This window comes from Oryctolagus cuniculus, chromosome 11 (assembly GCF_964237555.1).
Source record: "Oryctolagus cuniculus chromosome 11, mOryCun1.1, whole genome shotgun sequence".
Lineage (NCBI taxonomy): Eukaryota > Metazoa > Chordata > Mammalia > Lagomorpha > Leporidae > Oryctolagus > Oryctolagus cuniculus.
This window is the reverse complement of record NC_091442.1, coordinates 106,882,492-106,901,477: the sequence shown is the minus strand read 5'-3', so window position 1 is coordinate 106,901,477 and position 18,986 is coordinate 106,882,492. Positions and strand designations below refer to the sequence as shown.

The following is an 18,986-nucleotide window of genomic DNA, read 5'->3' as shown; positions in this document are numbered from 1 at the left end:
TCCTAAAGTTTTATATATCAAATTAAGAAAGTAGGGCTGGCACCGTGGCTCACTTGGCTAATCCTCCGCCTGCGGCGCTAGCACCCTGTGTTCTAGTCCCGGTTGGGGTGCCAGGTACTAGTCCTGGTTGCTCCTCTTCCAGTCTAGCTAGCTCTCTGCTGTGGCCCAGGAGGACAGCGGAGGATGGCCCAAGTGCTTGTGTCCCTGTACCCACATGGGAGACCGGGAGGAAGTACCCGGCTCCTGGCTTCAGATTGGCGCAGCGCCGGCTGTAGTGGCCATTTGGGGAGTGAACTAATGGAAGGAAGACCTTTCTCTCTGTCTCTTTCTCGCTGTCTATAATTCTCTCTCTGTCTGTCTCTCACTGTCTAACTCTGCCTGGCAAAAAATAGAAAAAAAAAAATTTAAAAAGTGTATCAAAATGAACTCCAGAAAAAAAATTATATCCTATATGTTTGTGTTTTCTACTATAGCATAATGGTAAATAGCCAAGTTTCAGAGTTGAAATTCAACATATTTGATAGACTAGGCAATCATGTCTGATTAAAACAAGGTTATTGGGGGCTGGCGCTGTGGCAAAGCGGGTAAAGCTGCTGCCTGCAGTGCTGGCATCCCATATGGGCGCCAGTTCGAGTCCTGGCTGCTCCGCTTCTGATTCAGCTCTCTTCTATGGTCTGGGAAAGCAGTAGAAGATGGCCCAAGTCCTTGGGCTCCTGTACCCTCATGGGAGACCTGAAAGAAGCTCTTGGCTCCTGCCTTCAGATTGGCACAACTCCGGCTGTTGCAGCCAATTGGGAAGTGAACCATTGGATGGAAGACCTCCCTCTCTCTCTCTCTCTGCCTCTCCTTCTCTCTCTATGTAACTCTGATTTTCAAATAAAATAAACAATTCTTAAAAAAAAAAAAAGATTATTAACCACTTCTTGACTGCATACTTTTTAAGCAGCATATGAGCACACATATTTTCTTTAAGCATGAAAGTTATCTTACCTGGCATATTCAGTGCAGCTGAAGAGTCTAACGATGGAGCTTGGTATGGCAAGTCTGTGTTTAACTGCAAAAGATACCCCTCAACCGTAGGCACTTCATCCCACTTGACATGAAATGAGTTGGTAGTGGCTTTGATCAATTGTACTTGTGATGGTGCCGGTGGTTTTTCTAAAGAACAATATTAATATTATATATTTACATTTGAAACAGCCTGTATAGTTTGTGTGGACTGGAGCTTTGAAAATGTTAGCAATGAATATTTCACCTATTTTCCCAGAGAGGGAAAATTTACTCAGTTAAGTAGGATAGCAGGTCATATGAAAACAGTTTGAGGTTCTGATTCTGTTTATTTAATTCCTTATACAAATAAGTCTACAAATAATCCAGTACAAAGCTATCTGAGTCATCAGATTAAGAAAAAAATGTTTAACCTTAGAAGTGGAGATTGGGTGGAAATCAAGTATTATATAATTACAGCTATATTAATCTAACTTCTCTTTATAAGTTCTAATCTTTTTAATGAACTAGTCTTCTTTCTAATCTTTTTATGAAGTAACTTTCAGCAGTAGCATACATGCTAGAAATACAAGAGGGCTTTACAAAATTTCATGGGTGGGATGGACAATTAGCGTAGCATTAAGATGTTAGTTGGGATGCCCCTGCACTACATCAGAGAACCTGGGTCATTCCCAGCTAATTCCTGATTCCAGCTTCTTGGCAATGCAGACCCTGGAATGCAGCAGGGATGGCTCAAATAATTGGATTTCTGCCACCCACATGGAAGATAAGGATTGAGTTCCCAGCTCTGGCTTTAGCCCTTTCCCAACTCCAGTGGTGGTAGGCATTTGGGGAGTGAACCAACAGGCTGGGGCTTTTCCTGTCTTTGCTTCTCTGTCTCTAATAAATACATTAAGTTGGGGGTGAGTAGTATTTTGGTACATCAAGTTGGGCTACCACCTGCAATGCTGGCATTCCATATGGGCCACTGGTTTGAGTCCTGGCTGCCCCACTTCTGACCCAGATTCCTGCTGGTGTATCTGGGAAGGCAGTGGGAAATGGCCCAAGTACTTGGACCCCTATTACCCATGGGGAAGACACAGATGAAGCTCCAGGCTTCAGCTTAGCCCAGCTCCAACTATTGCAGCCATCTGGGGAGTGAACCAGCAGATAGAAGATGTCTCTTTCTCTGTCTCTACTTCTCTCTCTGTATCTCCACCTTTCAAATAAACAAATCTTTTAAAAAAATTTAAGTTTATGAGAAAATGGAATTAAAAAAAGATTTATTTTACTTATTTGAAAGGCAGAGTTACTTATGAGAGAGAGAGAGAGAGAGAGAGAGAGAGAGAGATCTTCTATTCACTGGTTTATGCCCCAAATGGCAGCAATGATTAGGTGATTAGGACTGGGCCAAACTGAAGTCAGGAGCCAGGAGCCTTTTTCAGGTCTTCTACATGAGTGCAGGGACCCAAGCATTGGGTCATCCTCTGCTGCCTTTGCAGGCACAATTAGCAGGAAGCTGGATCAGAAGTGGAACCTGGGACTCAAACTGGCATCCATATGGGATGCCCACAACATAGGCAGTGGCTTTACCCACTATACAACAGCACCAGTCCCAAGCCTGCTATCCTGTTAATGTTAGTAAAGATAAGCTAAATATGGTAATCTAGAAAAACAGAACTTGTCTAAAATTAATACCATTTTATCAAGATATATACTACATAAAACATGTAACCTTGTTATAAAATAACACTAACATTTTCAAAACAAATAACAATAAGACTCTTAGAGCTAGAAAAAGGACCTGAGATTATTTCTGTAATATCCTTGTCCTCATTTTCTTTGTATACCTACCATATCAAAGAACTCAAAATTCACTAATTTTATCTTTGGACAGTTATATAAGAAAATTTACCCTTCTGTTGAAATCTATAAGCTTCTAATTCATTGTTCCAGAACAACAAATCTATTATCTACCTCATGTTTTAATATGGATCTTAAGGGTAGGGATCTGTAAACCCAAGGACCATGGGCCAAAGACCCAGTTTGTGTCTGCTTTTGTAATAAGATTTCATAAAAAAACAGCTACACTTATTTTTGTATGCATGGTCTATGGTTACTTTCACGCTATAACAACAGAGTTGAGTAGTTATAACAGCCCATGTGCCCTACGAAGTCTATACATATAATATCTGTCCCTTGACAGAAAAAAATTTGACAACTCTGCTTGAGAAGATAATTAAGCCTATTCTTCAACTATTCCCATGTAAATTTTTTTATCATTCTATTCACAATTTATTAATGTTTCTCAAAGCAAGGCAAATTAGACTTGAATGAAACCAGATACCAAGAGGGGCCACATCATGACACAGCACATAAAGCTACCACCTGTGAGACGGGCATCCCATATGGGCACCAGTTCATGTCCTCGCTGCTCCACTTCCAATCCAGCTCAGAGCCTGGGAAAAGCAGCAGAATATGGCCCAAGTGTTTGGGCCCCTGCACCCATATGGGAGACCTGGAAGAAGCTCCTGGACCCTGGCTTCCACATAGCCCAGCACTGGCTGTTTCAGCCACCTAGGAAATGAACCAGCAGAAGGAAGATTCCCTCTCTTTCTGTCTCTCCCTCTTTCGCTCTCTCTCGTAATTCTGACTTTCAAATAAAAATAAGCAAATCTTCAAAACAAAACAAAACAAAAGCATACAGTAAGAGCCGGCACTGTGGCATAGCGTGTGCCTGCAGCGCTGGCACCCCATGTGGGTGCCAGTTCTAGTCCTGGCTGCTCCACTTCTGATCCAGCTCTCTGCTATGGCCTGGGAAAGCAGTAGAAGATGGCCCAAGGACTTGCACCCACGTGGAGACCTGAAAGAAGCTCCTGGATCCTGGCTTCGGTTCAGTGCAGCTCTGGCCATTGAGACCAACTGGGGAGTGAACCAGTGGATGGAAGACCTCTCTCACTCTCTCTCTTTGCTCCTCCTTCTCTCTGTGTATAGCTCTGACTTTCAAATAAATAAATAAATAAAATTTTTTTTTAAAAAAAACCAGCACACAGTGAGAAAAGTCCAGGAAGTACATTCCCAAACAAACAGAAGTTACATGAAGAGAGAATAGAAAAAACAGAAGGGTGCAAATTAATGAAATAAAGCAAATTCCCCAGAATTAAATAGTTTTTAGATTTAAGGGCCACTGCATACTCAGCTTAATGGGATGAAAATACACATTAAATAAGGTACATTATCATAAAATTTAAAAAGTGTGGATAAAGAGAAAAAATCCTAAAAGCTTCCAGAGAGGGAAGATAAAAAGGTCATATCCAATAAGACTAAAAATTTGAAGCAGTTTGGATTTTTAAGAAAACTACTGGAAGTTTCAATGCAACAATGCTTCAAATTTATGAAGGATAATGATTTCCAATGTAAAATCCCATTTCTATCCAAATTACCAATTAGGTAGAAAAGGAGATTGAACACATTTCCAAACAATGTAAAATCTCAAAAATACATGTATCACCTATGCACCCTTTTCCTGGGAAGGAGAAAGTAAACTAAGAAAAAAAAAAAAAAAAGATGGGATCCAGGAAACAGGGAATCCGGCACAGGTACGAAGCAAAAGATATCCCCAGGAAGGTGATGGAGACTCCAAGATGATAGCTGTGCTCGATTTGTGAAGGGCAACCATCCCAGACTGAAGTAGGACAGCTCTCCTCAAGCCGATGAAATTTGACAGAATATCTGATGCATCTAACCATAATGAGATTTAAACAAATAACAGAGAGCATGGATTGAATTAGTGGTAAATACATATATAAATCTAAAACAAACAAAACCGACAGTTATTATTCCATGGCAAATAAAAATTGTTTAAGGAAAGCTCACCTGTGAACAGTGTTTATATGCTCTTAATGAAAACACTGAATACTCATGTAACAAAATTATGGTATAATCATTTTCAGAGAATGGGGAGCAGAGAAGGTATAGGGAAAGAGGTGAGAAACAGTAGGAAGAAGAGATAAATCCTTAACTTCCATAGTAAAAGTGAACATATTATGTCTAAACTAAAAAAAAAAAAAAAAAAAAAAAACAAAAAACAGCAAAGTAACAACATATACACATAACAGAGAAACACCGAAGTAACTACCCAAAGAATCATTTGACCAAGTTGAAAACAGATGCTTGTAAAGCAAAGAAAATCAGAGGAAAGTGCAAAGGGCTGAGATTTTTCACAAAACGCCTTATGGGATTTTTAAATTTGTAAATTACTCTTTTAAATGTTATCAAATGCAAAACGCTAATTAAAACAGAGAAAAGGGGGGCTGGCCGGCGCCGCGGCTCACTAGGCTAATCCTCTGCCTTGCAGCGCTGGCACACCGGGTTCTAGTCCCGGTCGGGGCGCCGGATTCTGTCCCGGTTGCCCCTCTTCCAGGCCAGCTCTCTGCTGTGGCCAGGGAGTGCAGCGGAGGATGGCCCAAGTGCTTGGGCCCTGCACCCCATGGGAGACCAGGATAAGTACCTGGCTCCTGCCATCGGATCAGTGCGGTGTGCCGGCCGCAGCGCGCTGGCCGCGGCGGCCATTGGAGGGTGAACCAACGGCAAAGGAAGACCTTTCTCTCTGTCTCTCTCTCTCACTGTCCACTCTGCCTGTCAAAAAAATAAAAATAAAAAAAAAAAATAAAAAAAAAAAAGAAAAGGGGGGCTGACAGTATGACAGAGCAGGTTAAGTCTGTCTTGGCTTGCGAAGTCAGCATCCCATATTGCAGTGCTGGTTTGAGTCCCGGCTGCTCAGCTTCTGATCCACCTCCATGCTCATGTGCCCAGGAAGGCAGAGAATGATGATGGCCCAGGATTTTGGAGCCCTACCACCCATATGGGAGACCTGGATGGAGTTCCTGACTCCTGGTTTCAGCCTAGCTCAGTCCTGGCTGTTGCAGACATTTGGGGAGTGAATGGAAGATCTCTTTTCTCTGCCCTTCCTCCTCTACATTTCAAAATCACTCTACATTTCAAATAAAAAATTTTTTAAAAAAGGAAAAAAGGGGGGGTCAGCACTATGGGGTAGTGAGTAAAAGTTACCATCTGCAACACTGGCATCCCATATGGGGGCTGGTGTGAGTACTAGCTGCTCCACTTATGATCCAGCTCTCTGCTAATGTGCCTGGGAAAGCAGTGGAGGACGGCCCAAGTGATTGGGCTCCTGCCATCCATATGGGAGACCCAGAAGTTCTTGGATCCCATCTTCTGCCTGGCTCAGCCTGGGCCATTGTGGCCAATTTGGGAATGAATCCATGGTTAGAAGACCCCCCCCCCCCTTGCTCACTCTCTGCAATTCTGCCTTTCAAGTAAATAAATCTTAAAAAAAAAAAAAAAAAAAAAAAAGTGAAAAAAGGCAACATAAAGAGCTTCCACCTCCCAAAAAATCGATGCCAACTTATCAAGAAGAAAAGCAAAATCTAAAATTTGTCCTTATGATAGTGGTCATGATTACTTTTAGATGGATATTTCATCTAAAGCCTTTTATGAAAAGTTTTACAGATTGGGCCAGCATTGTAGCATAATGGATTAAGCTGCAGTCTGCAATGCCAGCATCCCATGTGGGCACCAGTTTGGGACATAGCTACTCTACTTTCAATCCAGCTCACTGCCGGGGAAAGCAGTGGAATATGGCTCAAGTCTTTGGGCCCCCGTACCCAAGTGGGAGACCCAGAGGAAGCTCCTGGCTCCTGGCTTCAACCTGGCCCAGCTCTGGCATTGCAGCCATTTGGGATTTGGGGAGTAAACCAGTGGATGGAAGATTTCTTTCTCTCTCTCTCTCTTTCTCTCTCTCTCTCTCTCTCCAACTCTGCCTTTCAAATAAATAAAATAAATCTTTAAAAAAAAAGTTTTATAGCCGGCGCCGTGGCTCAATAGGCTAATCCTCCACCTTGCGGCGCCGGCACACCGGGTTCTAGTCCCGGTTGGGGCGCCGGATTCTGTCCCGGTTGCCCCTCTTCCAGGCCAGCTCTCTGCTATGGCCAGGGAGTGCAGTGGAGGATGGCCCAGGTGCTTGGGCCCTGCACCCCATGGGAGACCAGGAAAAGCACCTGGCTCCTGGCTCCTGCCAGGATCAGCGCGGTGCGCCGGCTGCAGCGGCGGCCATTGGAGGGTGAACCAACGGCAAAGGAAGACCTTTCTCTCTCTGTCTCTCTCTCTCACTGTCCACTCTGCCTGTCAAAAAAAAAAAAAAAAAAAAAAAAAAAAAGTTTTATAGAAAAACTGGCCATTCAGATCCAATGGTTTTAAGCTTTCTAAGTCACAGATACCTTAGAGAATCTGCTTGAAGTGATATATTCCCAGGGGCCAGTGCTGTGGCACAGTGGGTTAACGCCCTGGCCTGAAGCACCTGCATCCCATATGGGTGCCACTTCAAGACCCAGCTGCTCCACTTCCAATCCAGCTCTCTGCTATGGCCTGGGAAAGCAATAGAAGATGGCCCAAGTCCTTGGGCCGCTGCACCCGCATGGGAGACCCAGGGGAAGCTCCTGGCTCCTGGCTTCGGATCAGTGCAGCTCCAGCCTTTGCGGCCAACTGGGGAGTGAACCATCGGATGGAAGACCTCTCTCTCTTTCTCTCTCTCTCCCTCTCTGCCCCTCCTCTCACTGTGTAACTCTGACTTTCAAATAAATAAATCTCTTTTTAAAAAAGTGATATATTCCCTACAGAGAAAAATTCATAAATACAATTTTAGAGACTGAAGGTTATCCTTGGACTGGTTGATAATTACCAATTTTTAAGACAAATCAGTAAGCTGGATTTTCTATATTTTTCTCCTGCTTGCTGGTATGTGCTTCCAAGGAAAGCACTCAGTCTCATAACTTAGCTGTTCCATTCATTGTGTTTTTCAACTATCTTAATTTTAATATTAACTATCTTAATTTTAATATTAAGCTGTTCTTACATCACAAAAGCTATATATGCTACGGTAGAAGATACCAAGAGATAAGAGAGAAAAACTTTGAAGAATATGTATACTCTCAGCTCTCAGATAGTAATTTTGCTTATATTCTTCTAAGTTTTCTATTTATACATTTAAAAACTGGCATCATGGGTATGTTTTATAATCTGCTTTTCTCATATAACACCACATATTACATCTCCAGATCAAATTTCTTTATTGGCCTCCAGACTTGTTTACTCACTGAACTGCCTACTCAATCTCATCTCAAACATAACATGGTTTAAAGAGAACTCTTCATTTTCTCCCAAAGCTGTTTTCTCCTGTCTTCCCCATCTCAGTAAATTATTCAAGTTAAAAACTTCACCCTCCGTTTTCTTTTTGTCATCTATCATATCCAATTATCTGCAGTTCTGTCAACAATTCCAAAACATATCCTGAATTTATCCATTCCTCTCCTTTTCCACTGTTACCACTAGACTCTAAGACAGTTGTCTGACTATGGCAAAAGCCTTCTAATTTGTCTCCTGTGTGCACTTTTGCTGCCCTACAATTTACTTTCCACGTAACTGCAGAAAGCACTTCAAAATGTATACCAGAGAGGCTGGCACTGTGACATAGTAGGTAAAGCCGCCACCTGCAGTGCTGGCATCCCATACAGGGTACAGGTTCAAGTCCCGGCTGCTCCACATGCGATGCAGGTCTCTGCTATGGCCTGGGAAAGCAGTGGAAAATGGCCCAAGTCCTTGGGCCCCTGCATCGGGGCTTCAGATTGGCCCAGCTCCAGCCATTGCAGCCATTTGGGGAGTAAATCAGTGGATGGAAGATATCTTTCTCTCTCTCTCTCTTTCTCTCTGTAACTCTGCCTTTCAAATAAAATAAGTAAGTCTTTAAAATAAAAATGTGTACCAGGGGCTGATGCTGTGGCATAGCAGGTAAAGCCACCGCCTGCAGTGCTGGCATCCCATATGGGCACCAGTTTGAGACCCAGTTGCTCCACTTCCAATCCAGCTCTCTGCTATGGCCAGGGAAAGCAGTAGAGGATGGCCCAAGTCCTTGGGCCCTGCGCCCATGTGGGAGACCCAGAAGAAGCTCCTGGCTCCTGGCTTCGGGTTGGTGCAGCTCCAGCCATTGCGGCCAATTGGGGAGTGAACCAGCGGGTGGAAGACCTCTCTCTCTCTCTCTGCCTCTCCTCTCTGTGTGTAACTCTGACTTTCAAATAAATAAATAAATATTTAAAGAAAATTAAAATAAATAAAATAAAAATGTAAACCAGATCACATCCCATCTCTCCTTCAAACTTATACATAACTTACCATTGTTCATTAAAAACAGTTGAAACTCTACTATGCCACTCAAGCTCCTATAATAATCTAATCCATGGCCCTCTCTAACCTCCAGGCCAGCTCTCTCCGCTTGGTATACTTGGCTCAGATCTACTCCCAAGCATGTCAAGAAGTCCCACCTCAGGGCCTGTGCACTTGCTGTTCACTTTTCCTGTGGTGACTCCCCAGCCTTCTACATGGGTAGCTCCTTATCATTTGGATCATATCCCATCTGACATCTCATCACAGATGCCTTTTCTGACTCCTCACTCCAAAGCCACCACCATGCTCCATCACTATCTCATGTCTTCACATGCCTACCAGAAACCAAACTTGTTTTGTTCATTTGTTTATGACTCATTATCTCCCTGTCCTCATATTCCCTCAGAATTTAATTTCTTTGGAAATATGAACATTAGCCTTGTTCACTGTTGTGTTGTTAGAATTAAAACAATTTCTGCTAGACAGATATCAATCAGTAAATATTTATTAAAAATGGAGGCCAATTCCACATTGAAAAAATTATTGGTGGGGCCAGTGTTGTGGTACAGTGAGCTAACCCACTGCTTGGGATACCGGCATCCCACATGAGTGTCAGTTTGAGTTTCAACTTTCTACTTCCAATCCAGCTCCTTGCTATGTACCCTACTCATGTGGGAGACCTAGATGGAGTTTGAGGCTCCTGGCTTCTGCCTGGCCCAACTCTGGCCACTGTGGTTATTTGGGGAGTGAATCAGCAAGATAGAAGATCTCATTTTCTCTCTCTCTTTCTCCCCCTATCTCTCTGTATCTCTGCCTTTCAAATAAATAGATAAATATTTTAAAAAATTATTGGTGCTCTCATTTTTTAAAAGCTTTTTATTTTGGAGTAATTTTAGGTTTATAGTAAGATTACAAGGATAGCACAGCACTGCCATATACCACTTCCCCAGCTTCCCCTAATGTTAACACATTTGTAAAAACGAAGAAGGCCGGCACCGCGGCTCACTAGGCTAATCCTCCGCCTTGTGGCGCCGGCACACCGGGTTCTAGTCCCGGTCGGGGCGCCGGATTCTGTCCCGGTTGCCCCTCTTCCAGGCCAGCTCTCTGCTGTGGCCAGGGAGTGCAGCGGAGGATGGCCCAAGTACTTGGGCCCTGCACCCCATGGGAGACCAGGAAAAGCACCTGGCTCCTGCCATCGGATCAGTGCGGTGTGCCGGCCGCAGCGCGCTGGCCGCGGCGGCCATTGGAGGGTGAACCAACGGCAAAAGGAAGACCTTTCTCTCTGTCTCTCTCTCTCTCACTGTCCACTCTGCCTGTCAAAAAAAAAAAAAAAAAAAAAAAAAAACGAAGAAATTATCGTTGGTATAATGTTACCAACTAAACTACAGGATACTCAGATTTCACCAGTTCTTCATGTAATGTCTTTTTGTTGTTGCTGTTCTGGGATCCAGTACAGAATATTATATTGCATTTAATTGTCATGTCTCCTTAGTCACCTGTAACTAATGACTATTTCTTAGGTCTTCCTTGTTCTTCAGCAATTTGAAATTTTTGAAGAGTACTGTTCACATATTCTATAAAATCCAGAGTGTCCCAATGTGGGTTTGCCTGACATTTAGGGTTAAAGATTTTTGAGAAGAATACCACAGAGGTGAAGCACTTTCTTACAATATTATAACAGGGGGGTGAGGGTAAATGATATTCATGTAACTTATCACTGGAAATATTAACCTTAATTACTTAAGGTAGTGTTTGCCAGGTTTATCCACTGCAAAGAAACCATTTTCCCTTTCTATATTCTGTTCTTTGCATGGGAATCTCTAAATTCAATCTACATTCAAGGAGAGTGGAATTAATATACCTGTTTGCACAGAGATTATCTACATATATTATTTCCTCCCTTCATTTTATGGCAAAGAGAGGTGGTGGCATTTACAGTAAGTTTTAGCAGTTATTTGAGTATTTATCTAAAGGAAAATTTTATTTCTTAAGTACTCTTACCTACCAGTATCAAGATACCAAAGATCTTTGCAGCAAACTTGACTATTCAGTGCTTTTTTGTAACCATCTCTTCCACTCCAAAAATATAACCGAGTGCCAATTGCAACAGCGCAGTGTCCAGCTCTTGGTCTTGGTCGTGAATTTTTTTTATCTTCCTGAGAATCTGATACAAGGGTTGTCCACTCTGCCGTATCTAAAAAGACAGAAATATCCATGACTAGTCTATTGTTCTTAAATAACAAGATAAAAATTTTATTATGAAACCTTATTTCAATAAATAACTCTTAAAAGACTCACCCAGATTTAGATAAGAAAAAGAACTGGTACATCTCCATTCACAATCATGAGATGAAGTCTCAATATTTTCCCCCTTATGTGGAACCCATCCACCAAAAACGTACATCCTAAAAAACAAAAAGAATATGAAGTTGCTGATTTAATTTCATTTTTGTATTTGAAATACGAAGAAGAACAAACCAATTTTTTCTTTGGGACTAAAAGTTTCAGGACTATTCACTCATATATCATTGTCAAGATAACGGGAATAGGAAGATGAATAAAACTGTATTCTTTCTAGGGTTTACAACTTTACACAGCAGTAACACAGAATCCAAATCATTTCTCTCTGGCAAGCTACTCAAAGTGGGATAATATTTCAATTATAATGCATTTGGAAAGCAATATGTCTGTAATATATGAAGGGTACCTCAGTAAGAATGATACTTACATGATCTATATGACAACCAAAATTAAATTTAGAATTGTGTGCATACAGTAACCAAAGAAGATTAAGTTTCTTGAGATAAGCCTAGGGACTGCTGAAGAAAAACAAGTTCATCAGGTAGAGTTTAGGGTACTTGTGACTTCATGCCAACCACAGAAGTTCCCTTTACTTATTTTGCATATTGAAGTTCTAATGGAAAAAGTTCATTTTATAAAAAGGCTCAACTGCGCCGGCACCGCAGCTCAACAGGCTAATCCTCCGCCTGCAGCGCCAGCACCCCGGGGTTCTAGTCCCAGTCGGGGCGCCAGATTCTGTCCTGGTTGCACCTCTTCCAGGCCAGCTCTCTGCTATGGCCAGGGAAAGCAGTGGAGGATGGCCCAGGTCCTTGGGCCCTGCACCCGCATGGGCGACCAGGAGAAGCACCTGGCTCCTGGCTTCGGATCAACGCGGTGCGCCGGCCACAGTGGCCATTGGTGGGTGAACCAATGGCAAAGGAAGATCTTTCTTTCTGTCTCTCTCTTTCACTGTCCACTCTGCCTGCCAAAAATAAAATAAAATAAAGAAAAACGCTCAACTGTTTCAAAAATTGTATCTTGGATGGGTGCTTAGCCTAGAAGTTAAGATGCCCAAGTCCTACATCCAAGTGTCTGGGTTGGATTCCTGGCTCTTGTCCCTGACTATAGCTTCCCACTGATACAGAACCTAGAAGGCAATGGTAATGGCTCAAGTAATTGGGTGACTGCCACCCACATGGGAGACCTAGATTATGATCCCAGCTCCTGGCTTCGGTTTCCTTATGGCCCCAATCCTTCTTCCAGCTATTGCAAGCATTTGGAGGGGAAACCAGCAAAATGGAAGCTCCCTGTCTCTTTCTGCCTCTGTCTCTCAAATAAATTTAAAACAAATTTTTATTGTATGATAAAATCATGTTTAACTATAAAGACTATTCTGGCCCGGGCCGTGGGTCAATAGGCTAATCCTCCGCCTGCGGCGCCGGCACACCCGGTTCTAGTCACGGTCAGGGCGCTGGATTCTGTCCCAGTTGCTACTCTTCCAGTCCAGCTCTCTGCTATGGCCCGGGAGTGCAGTGGAGGATGGCCCAAGTGCTTGGGCCCTACACCCGCATGGGAGACCAGGGGAAGCACCTGGCTCCTGGTTTCGGATCAGCACGGTGTGCCGGCCGCAGCGTGCCAGCCTCAGCGGCCATTGGAGGGTGAACCAACGGAAAAAGGAAGACCTTTCTCTCTCTCTCTCACTGTCCACTCTTTCTGTCAAAAAAATAAAAAATAAAATAAAAATTAAAAAAAATGTAAAGACTATTCTGTTTTGGTTTTGAGACTATTTTTTTTTTAAAAAAGAACTAGTCAAATTCTAAATTGTAACTACTACTTTCCTAAAGTGAAAGTTAAAGTAAAATCCCTATACTAGTAAGTACTTTCTTAAATTCTACTTAAACAATACACCCAGTTGTGGTCCAATGTCACATAAAGAAGGGCACTTGTTGATAACAATAGCTAATCTTTAAGGAGTGCTCTGTATGTATCAGGCAATGTTCTAAGAATTTTGTATATTTTAATCCATGTAATCCTCACTATAGCCCTGTGAACTAGATGTTACTTTAATCTCCACTGTATGCTTAAGGAAACTGAGGTACAGACTGATTCAGCTTCCTTGCCCCAGGTCACACATGACAAAGACCAAGCCTGAGACTTGAATTCAGACAATTTGGTTAGTGTCTGCAGTATAACCATAAGTCTATAGTACTGCCATACAAAATATAATCACAGAGAGTACATGCCTATATATAAATCAAGCACAAGGAACATATTTCAAAAGAAACAGTTAAGTGTATCAAAGCTGCTAACAGAGGACAGATTCACTTGACAATGCCTTACCTTACACTTACATAACCTCTACTCTGGCCAAGTACCGTGAGGAAGGTGAGGAAGTACAGAAGACATCACGATAAGAAAATGGCACAGGAAGCACTTTAGCCAACATACACAAATGGTTCTAGCTTTGGTAAGCACATTGTTAAGGAATCTGTTGCTAAGAAACTAGTGGTATCAATTTTCTTTTGCATCTTTGTCAAGTTTTTTTTTTTTTTTTTTTTTTTTTAAAGCAAAAGCAAAACTCAAAAAGACAGCATACTTATTTCCTATAACGCTGGCTGTGTGAAGGCTTCGTGGAAGTGGCACTGTCCCTTTAGTTTCTGGTTTTGACCAAGACATAGTTTCTAAAAGAAAAAATAAGTATATTAGCAAATTGATCCAATAATAAAAAATTACCTCAGTTTCCATAGTTATAAATTAAAACAAAAATAAGAATTTAAAACAGAAATGTTTCAAAAGAGTTATTTGAATGTCACCTTAAAATAAACATATAGCTGACATAAATTATCAACCAAATCTCTACATTTGAAAGCATTTGTAATTGAGAGGTATGCTTAGAGTGCCACTAATAGTGAATTAAAAATAGTATTAGTGGGGCCAGTGCTGAGGCACAGCGGGTTAACACCCTGGCCTGAAGCACCGGCATCCCATATGGGCCTGGACAAGACCCAGCTGCTCCACTTCCAATCCAGCTCTCTGCTGTGGCCTGGGAAAGCGGTGGAGGATGGCCCAAGTCCTAGGGCCCCTGCACCTGTGTGGGAGACCCAGAAGAGGTTCCTGGCTCCTGGCTTGGGATTGGCACAGCTCTAGCCATTGCAGCCAATTGGGGAGTGAATCATTGGATGGAAGGCCTCTCCTCTCTCTGTGTAACTCTGACTTTCAAATAAATAAATAAATCTTTTAAAGGAAATGGTATTAGCAGGCTGAGTGTTGTGGTCCCTTGTGTTAAGCTGCCATTTCTAACTTCTGCATCTCAAATCTGAGAACTGGTTCAGGTCCCAGCTGCTCTGCTTCCAATCTAGCTTTCTACAAATGTTCCTGAGAAGGGAGCAGATGATGGCCCAGAGTACCTGGGATCCCTGTCACCCACAAAGGAGACCGGATGGAGTTCCGGGCTCCTGACTTCAGCCTGGCTCAGCTCTGGCTGTTGCAGCCATTTGTGAAGTGAACCAGCAGATGGAAGATCTCTGTCTCTCCTCTCTGTCACTCTTCCCTTCAAATAAATAAATAAAAAAAATTTAAAGAGCAATATTAGTTATTTTGACATTTTAAATAAGAGTATATTGTATAGAAGATAATCAAAGGTAAAAGACAAACCTACCCTCCAAACATTCATTTCTAGAATTCCATTAGACCAAGCTACCTAAGGGTTTATTCACTGACTAGCAATTACACTGCTAATGCTGTATTTGCTCTAGATAGGGTGATCATTTAAAATTATCTCTAACAGAATATTTTTAGCATGAAAGGTGATATTTAATAATCACTATTTTTAATTGCACAGGACAGTAAGTATATAAATGAGAACAACCCTAGGCAAACCAAGTTACAACTGTAAATCAAACATTCATTTGTTCAATCTGATTGATTACCAACTACTCATATAACATCTCAGCTGCCCCTCGGGCTTCAAGTGCTGATTATAAATCTAAGTACAATCAAAAACATTTTAAAATCATTTTAAGATTTGCCTTTATTAATCATAACCAATTCCTGACTCTGAATCAAATTAAGCTTACCTAAGTCAAGTTGCCACAGGTCATCCAGACGAGCACCACACATTCCACCAAAAACATACATTTTAGGACTCCCAGAATCTTTTTTGCAATATATAACAGCTGTGTGAGATTCTCTTGGTGAAGGCACAACCCCTTTAGTCACTGGAATGCTCCAACCCACAACACCAGAACCATGCTGTAGCTCCAACTCATAGAAATCATTTAAATACCTAGGATATCATATAAGAAATGAAAACATTCAGATAATACATACTTATGCTTCTTGCTCTTATTTATAAAAATAACATGTTTACTGAAAAAATTCATGTACTACAGAAAGGCAACAGTAGTGCTGAAAACCTAGATTTCATTAATTTAACACTACTGATCACTCTTTGGAGGCTCAGTAGTAAACAGAAATTTAAAAAAAAAAATCCTGCCATCATTTAGAACACTCTTATCAATGACAATTGTGGGATTTTAAAACAGAGTTCTAAATCTTTCCATTAGGAGGTAGGGTCTATGTGGCTTCCTCTTGACTCTACCTGGTTTGTGATGCCTTGACAATAGGGTGTGAAAAATGATACCAAGGACTTCTAAGGCTGGGTCACGGAAGGCTAATAAAGGTTCACTAGAGCATTTGCTCTTGGAATCCTAAGCTACCATGTCAGAAGTCCAACTATCACAAAACCACTATTTGTAGAGGTAGGCATGAGGGGTGACTGTCCCACTGAAATTGTCCTTCAGCCACCTCACTTGAGGCATCAGTAATTATTCAAGTCTTCCCATCTGAGGGTTCAGTCAACCCAACGCTATGACATTATGATGAAAACAATTTTTTTTTTTAAAGTTGCCAGTTTGAGCTCTAGTTCTGTTCTCAAGTCTAGCTTCCTGCTAATACATATCCTGAGAGGCAGCAGGTGGCTCACAGTACTTGGATCTCCAGCACCCATGTGGATGATCCTGATTGAGTTCCTGGCTCCTTGGCTTCAGACTGGCCCAGTTGCAGCTATTTAGGGTCTTTGGGGAGTGAATACGCAAATGAAAGATTTCTCTCTGTGTGTCTCTCTTTCTTCCTTTCAAATAAAATAAATAAAAGAAAGAAAGAAACTAACATTGATTTTCTTATCTGAGGCATAGATGTTTTAAAAGTTTTTACCAAAATGACTTTTTGGGAATATAAACTTCAAAATCCAGCTACATATTTTTGTTTTGAAGAAAAGTGACTCTGTGGTGTTATTTCAATAAAAGAAAAAGAAGTCCAAGAAAGAATACACTGGATAAGAGAAATGGCAGTACCTGGCAGTACAAAGAAACAGTCATTTTTGGTTACATTTAAATTGATATTAGTAACTGTGGTTGTGATGTCTACACACTCCCAATAAAAGACTTACTAAAAAGTTAATTTTGTAGTATTATTATAACCCAGAATAAGATTCAAGAATATGGAATGTACAAACAGGGTAGGCAAAAGAATACTAAGGGTAAAAAAATTATTCTCAAGAATGACAAGGTATTTTCAATTTAAACGTCCATGTTAACTTCTAAGCAATTAGAATTAGCATGTCTAACTTTTAAACAACTACAAGAAAGAAAAGAATCAAAGAACAATTAAAAGAGAAAAGTAATTAAATCATAGTATACAGAAAGCAATTAATAAAAATTTTAAAAGTTTGTTTATTTATTTGAAAGGCAGAGTTACAGAGAGAGAGGAGAGACACAGACAGAGTTCTTCCATCTGCTGGTTCACTCCCCAGATGGCTGCAACAACCAGGACTAGACCAGGCCTAAGTCAGGAGCCAGGAACTTCTTCCTGGTCTCCCATGTGGGTGCAGAGGGCCAAGGGCTTGGGTCACCCCCACTGCTGGGACTCAAAATGGCATCCCTATAGGATGCTGGGGCTGCAGGCCACGGCTTTAACCTGTTGTGCCACAGCTATGGCCCCAATTAATAAAATGTTAAACAAAAATCCACCATAAGCAATGTTAAAAGAAAAGGATAAACTAAAAAGAAAATTAGTGTACATCACAGAAAAAGAACTCTAAAACAAAATAATGGCCTACCACACAACAGACACAGATAAAAGGATGTAAACTGACAGTTCACAGAAGAAATAAAAATTATACATGTGTACATACATACACACAGAGATATATATATACTAACATGCATGCATATACACACACATACACACAAATGTCCAATCTCATCAAAGCTTTAAGAAATCTAGCAAAGGCAAAAACGGGAGGTGAGGGAGTAGAAACAAAAAAGAGAACATGAAAAAATAAAGTACAAGGGCAGTGAAAAATTCCTTGCTATAAGGCAAGATCTCTGGTTGGGATGGGGACATAGGGGAAAGATAATTCTGAATCTAACTACAAGCTAACAAAATCAAGAATGTTATTAAAACTTTTTAACAACTGATATGGCAGAGGTGTAAACTGATCAGAATGGACACCAGACAGAATGCTATGCCTGTTTATGTTGGCTGTTAGTTCTATTTATAAAAGATAAGTCTACATCAAAATGATTCACAGGTTGAAAATTAGATAAACAAAACAAAGGAACAAAATACAAATATATAATCATACTAGGAGATTTTAACATGTCACTGACATTACCCAAACAAACTTAAAAAGCTTTGAATAATAATTTAATAAAACGGGGGCTAGGGCTGTGGCATAGCAGGTAAAGTCACTGCCTGCAGTCCTGGCATCCCATATGGGTGCTGATTCGAGTCCTGGTTGCTCCCCTTTCGATCCAGCTCCCTACTAATGTGCCTGTGAAAACAGCAGAAGATGGCCCAAGTACTTGTGCCCCTGCACCCACATAGGAGATCTAGAAGAAGCTCCTGGCTTAAGATCAGCCCAGCTCTGGCCATTGAGGCCATTTGGAGAGTGAGCCAGCTGATGGAAGATCTCTATCATTATCCCTCTCTCTTTCTCTCTCTGTTAACTCTGCTTTTCAAATAAATGAAGAAATCTTTAAAAATAATAATAATGTGAAACTACTTAATAAAGAACCTTGGTCTTTTGGAGCACCTATAAAGTAATCACAAATGTTGACTGTGAAACTGATCACAAATACAATCTTCAAAAAAGAATAATCATTTGAGGCTACTGTGGCACAGCAGGTTAACGCCATGGCATGCAGGCATCCCATATGGGTGCTGGTTCGAGTCTAGCTGTTCCACTTCTGATCCAGCTCCCTGCTAATGTGCCTGGGAAAGCAGCCAAGAATGGCCTAATCCTTGGGCCCCTGCACCCACATGGGAGACCTGGAAGAAGCCCCTGGCTTCAGCCTGACCCAGCCCGGTCATTGTGGCCATCTGGGGAGTAAACCAGCAGATGGAAGATCGCTCTCATTTCCATGTCCATGCCTAAAATGAATTTAAACTATCACAATGTCCATTTTTTGGTTAAAAAGACA

The 18,986-nt window shown here is 41.5% G+C and overlaps 1 protein-coding gene across 8 annotated transcripts in view; it reads right to left on the bottom strand.

Moving 5' to 3' along the window:
- The window catches only part of HCFC2 (host cell factor C2), an 86,405-nt gene that overhangs the window by 58,609 nt on the left and 8,810 nt on the right, over nucleotides 1-18,986 (bottom strand). For 7 of the 8 annotated variants that reach the window (XM_002711233.5, XM_017342078.3, XM_008257001.4 and 4 more), the window contains exons 4-8: nucleotides 15,579-15,787; nucleotides 14,099-14,183; nucleotides 11,521-11,627; nucleotides 11,228-11,416; nucleotides 991-1,158 (exon numbers count right to left, since the gene is read on the bottom strand). In XM_002711233.5, coding sequence (XP_002711279.1) covers nucleotides 991-1,158; nucleotides 11,228-11,416; nucleotides 11,521-11,627; nucleotides 14,099-14,183; nucleotides 15,579-15,787 — 758 coding nt within the window. Of the gene's footprint in view, nucleotides 1-990; nucleotides 1,159-11,227; nucleotides 11,417-11,520; nucleotides 11,628-14,098; nucleotides 14,184-14,909; nucleotides 15,053-15,578; nucleotides 15,788-18,986 lie in introns of those variants that run through there. The other variant, XM_051845855.2, reaches the window with a different exon arrangement.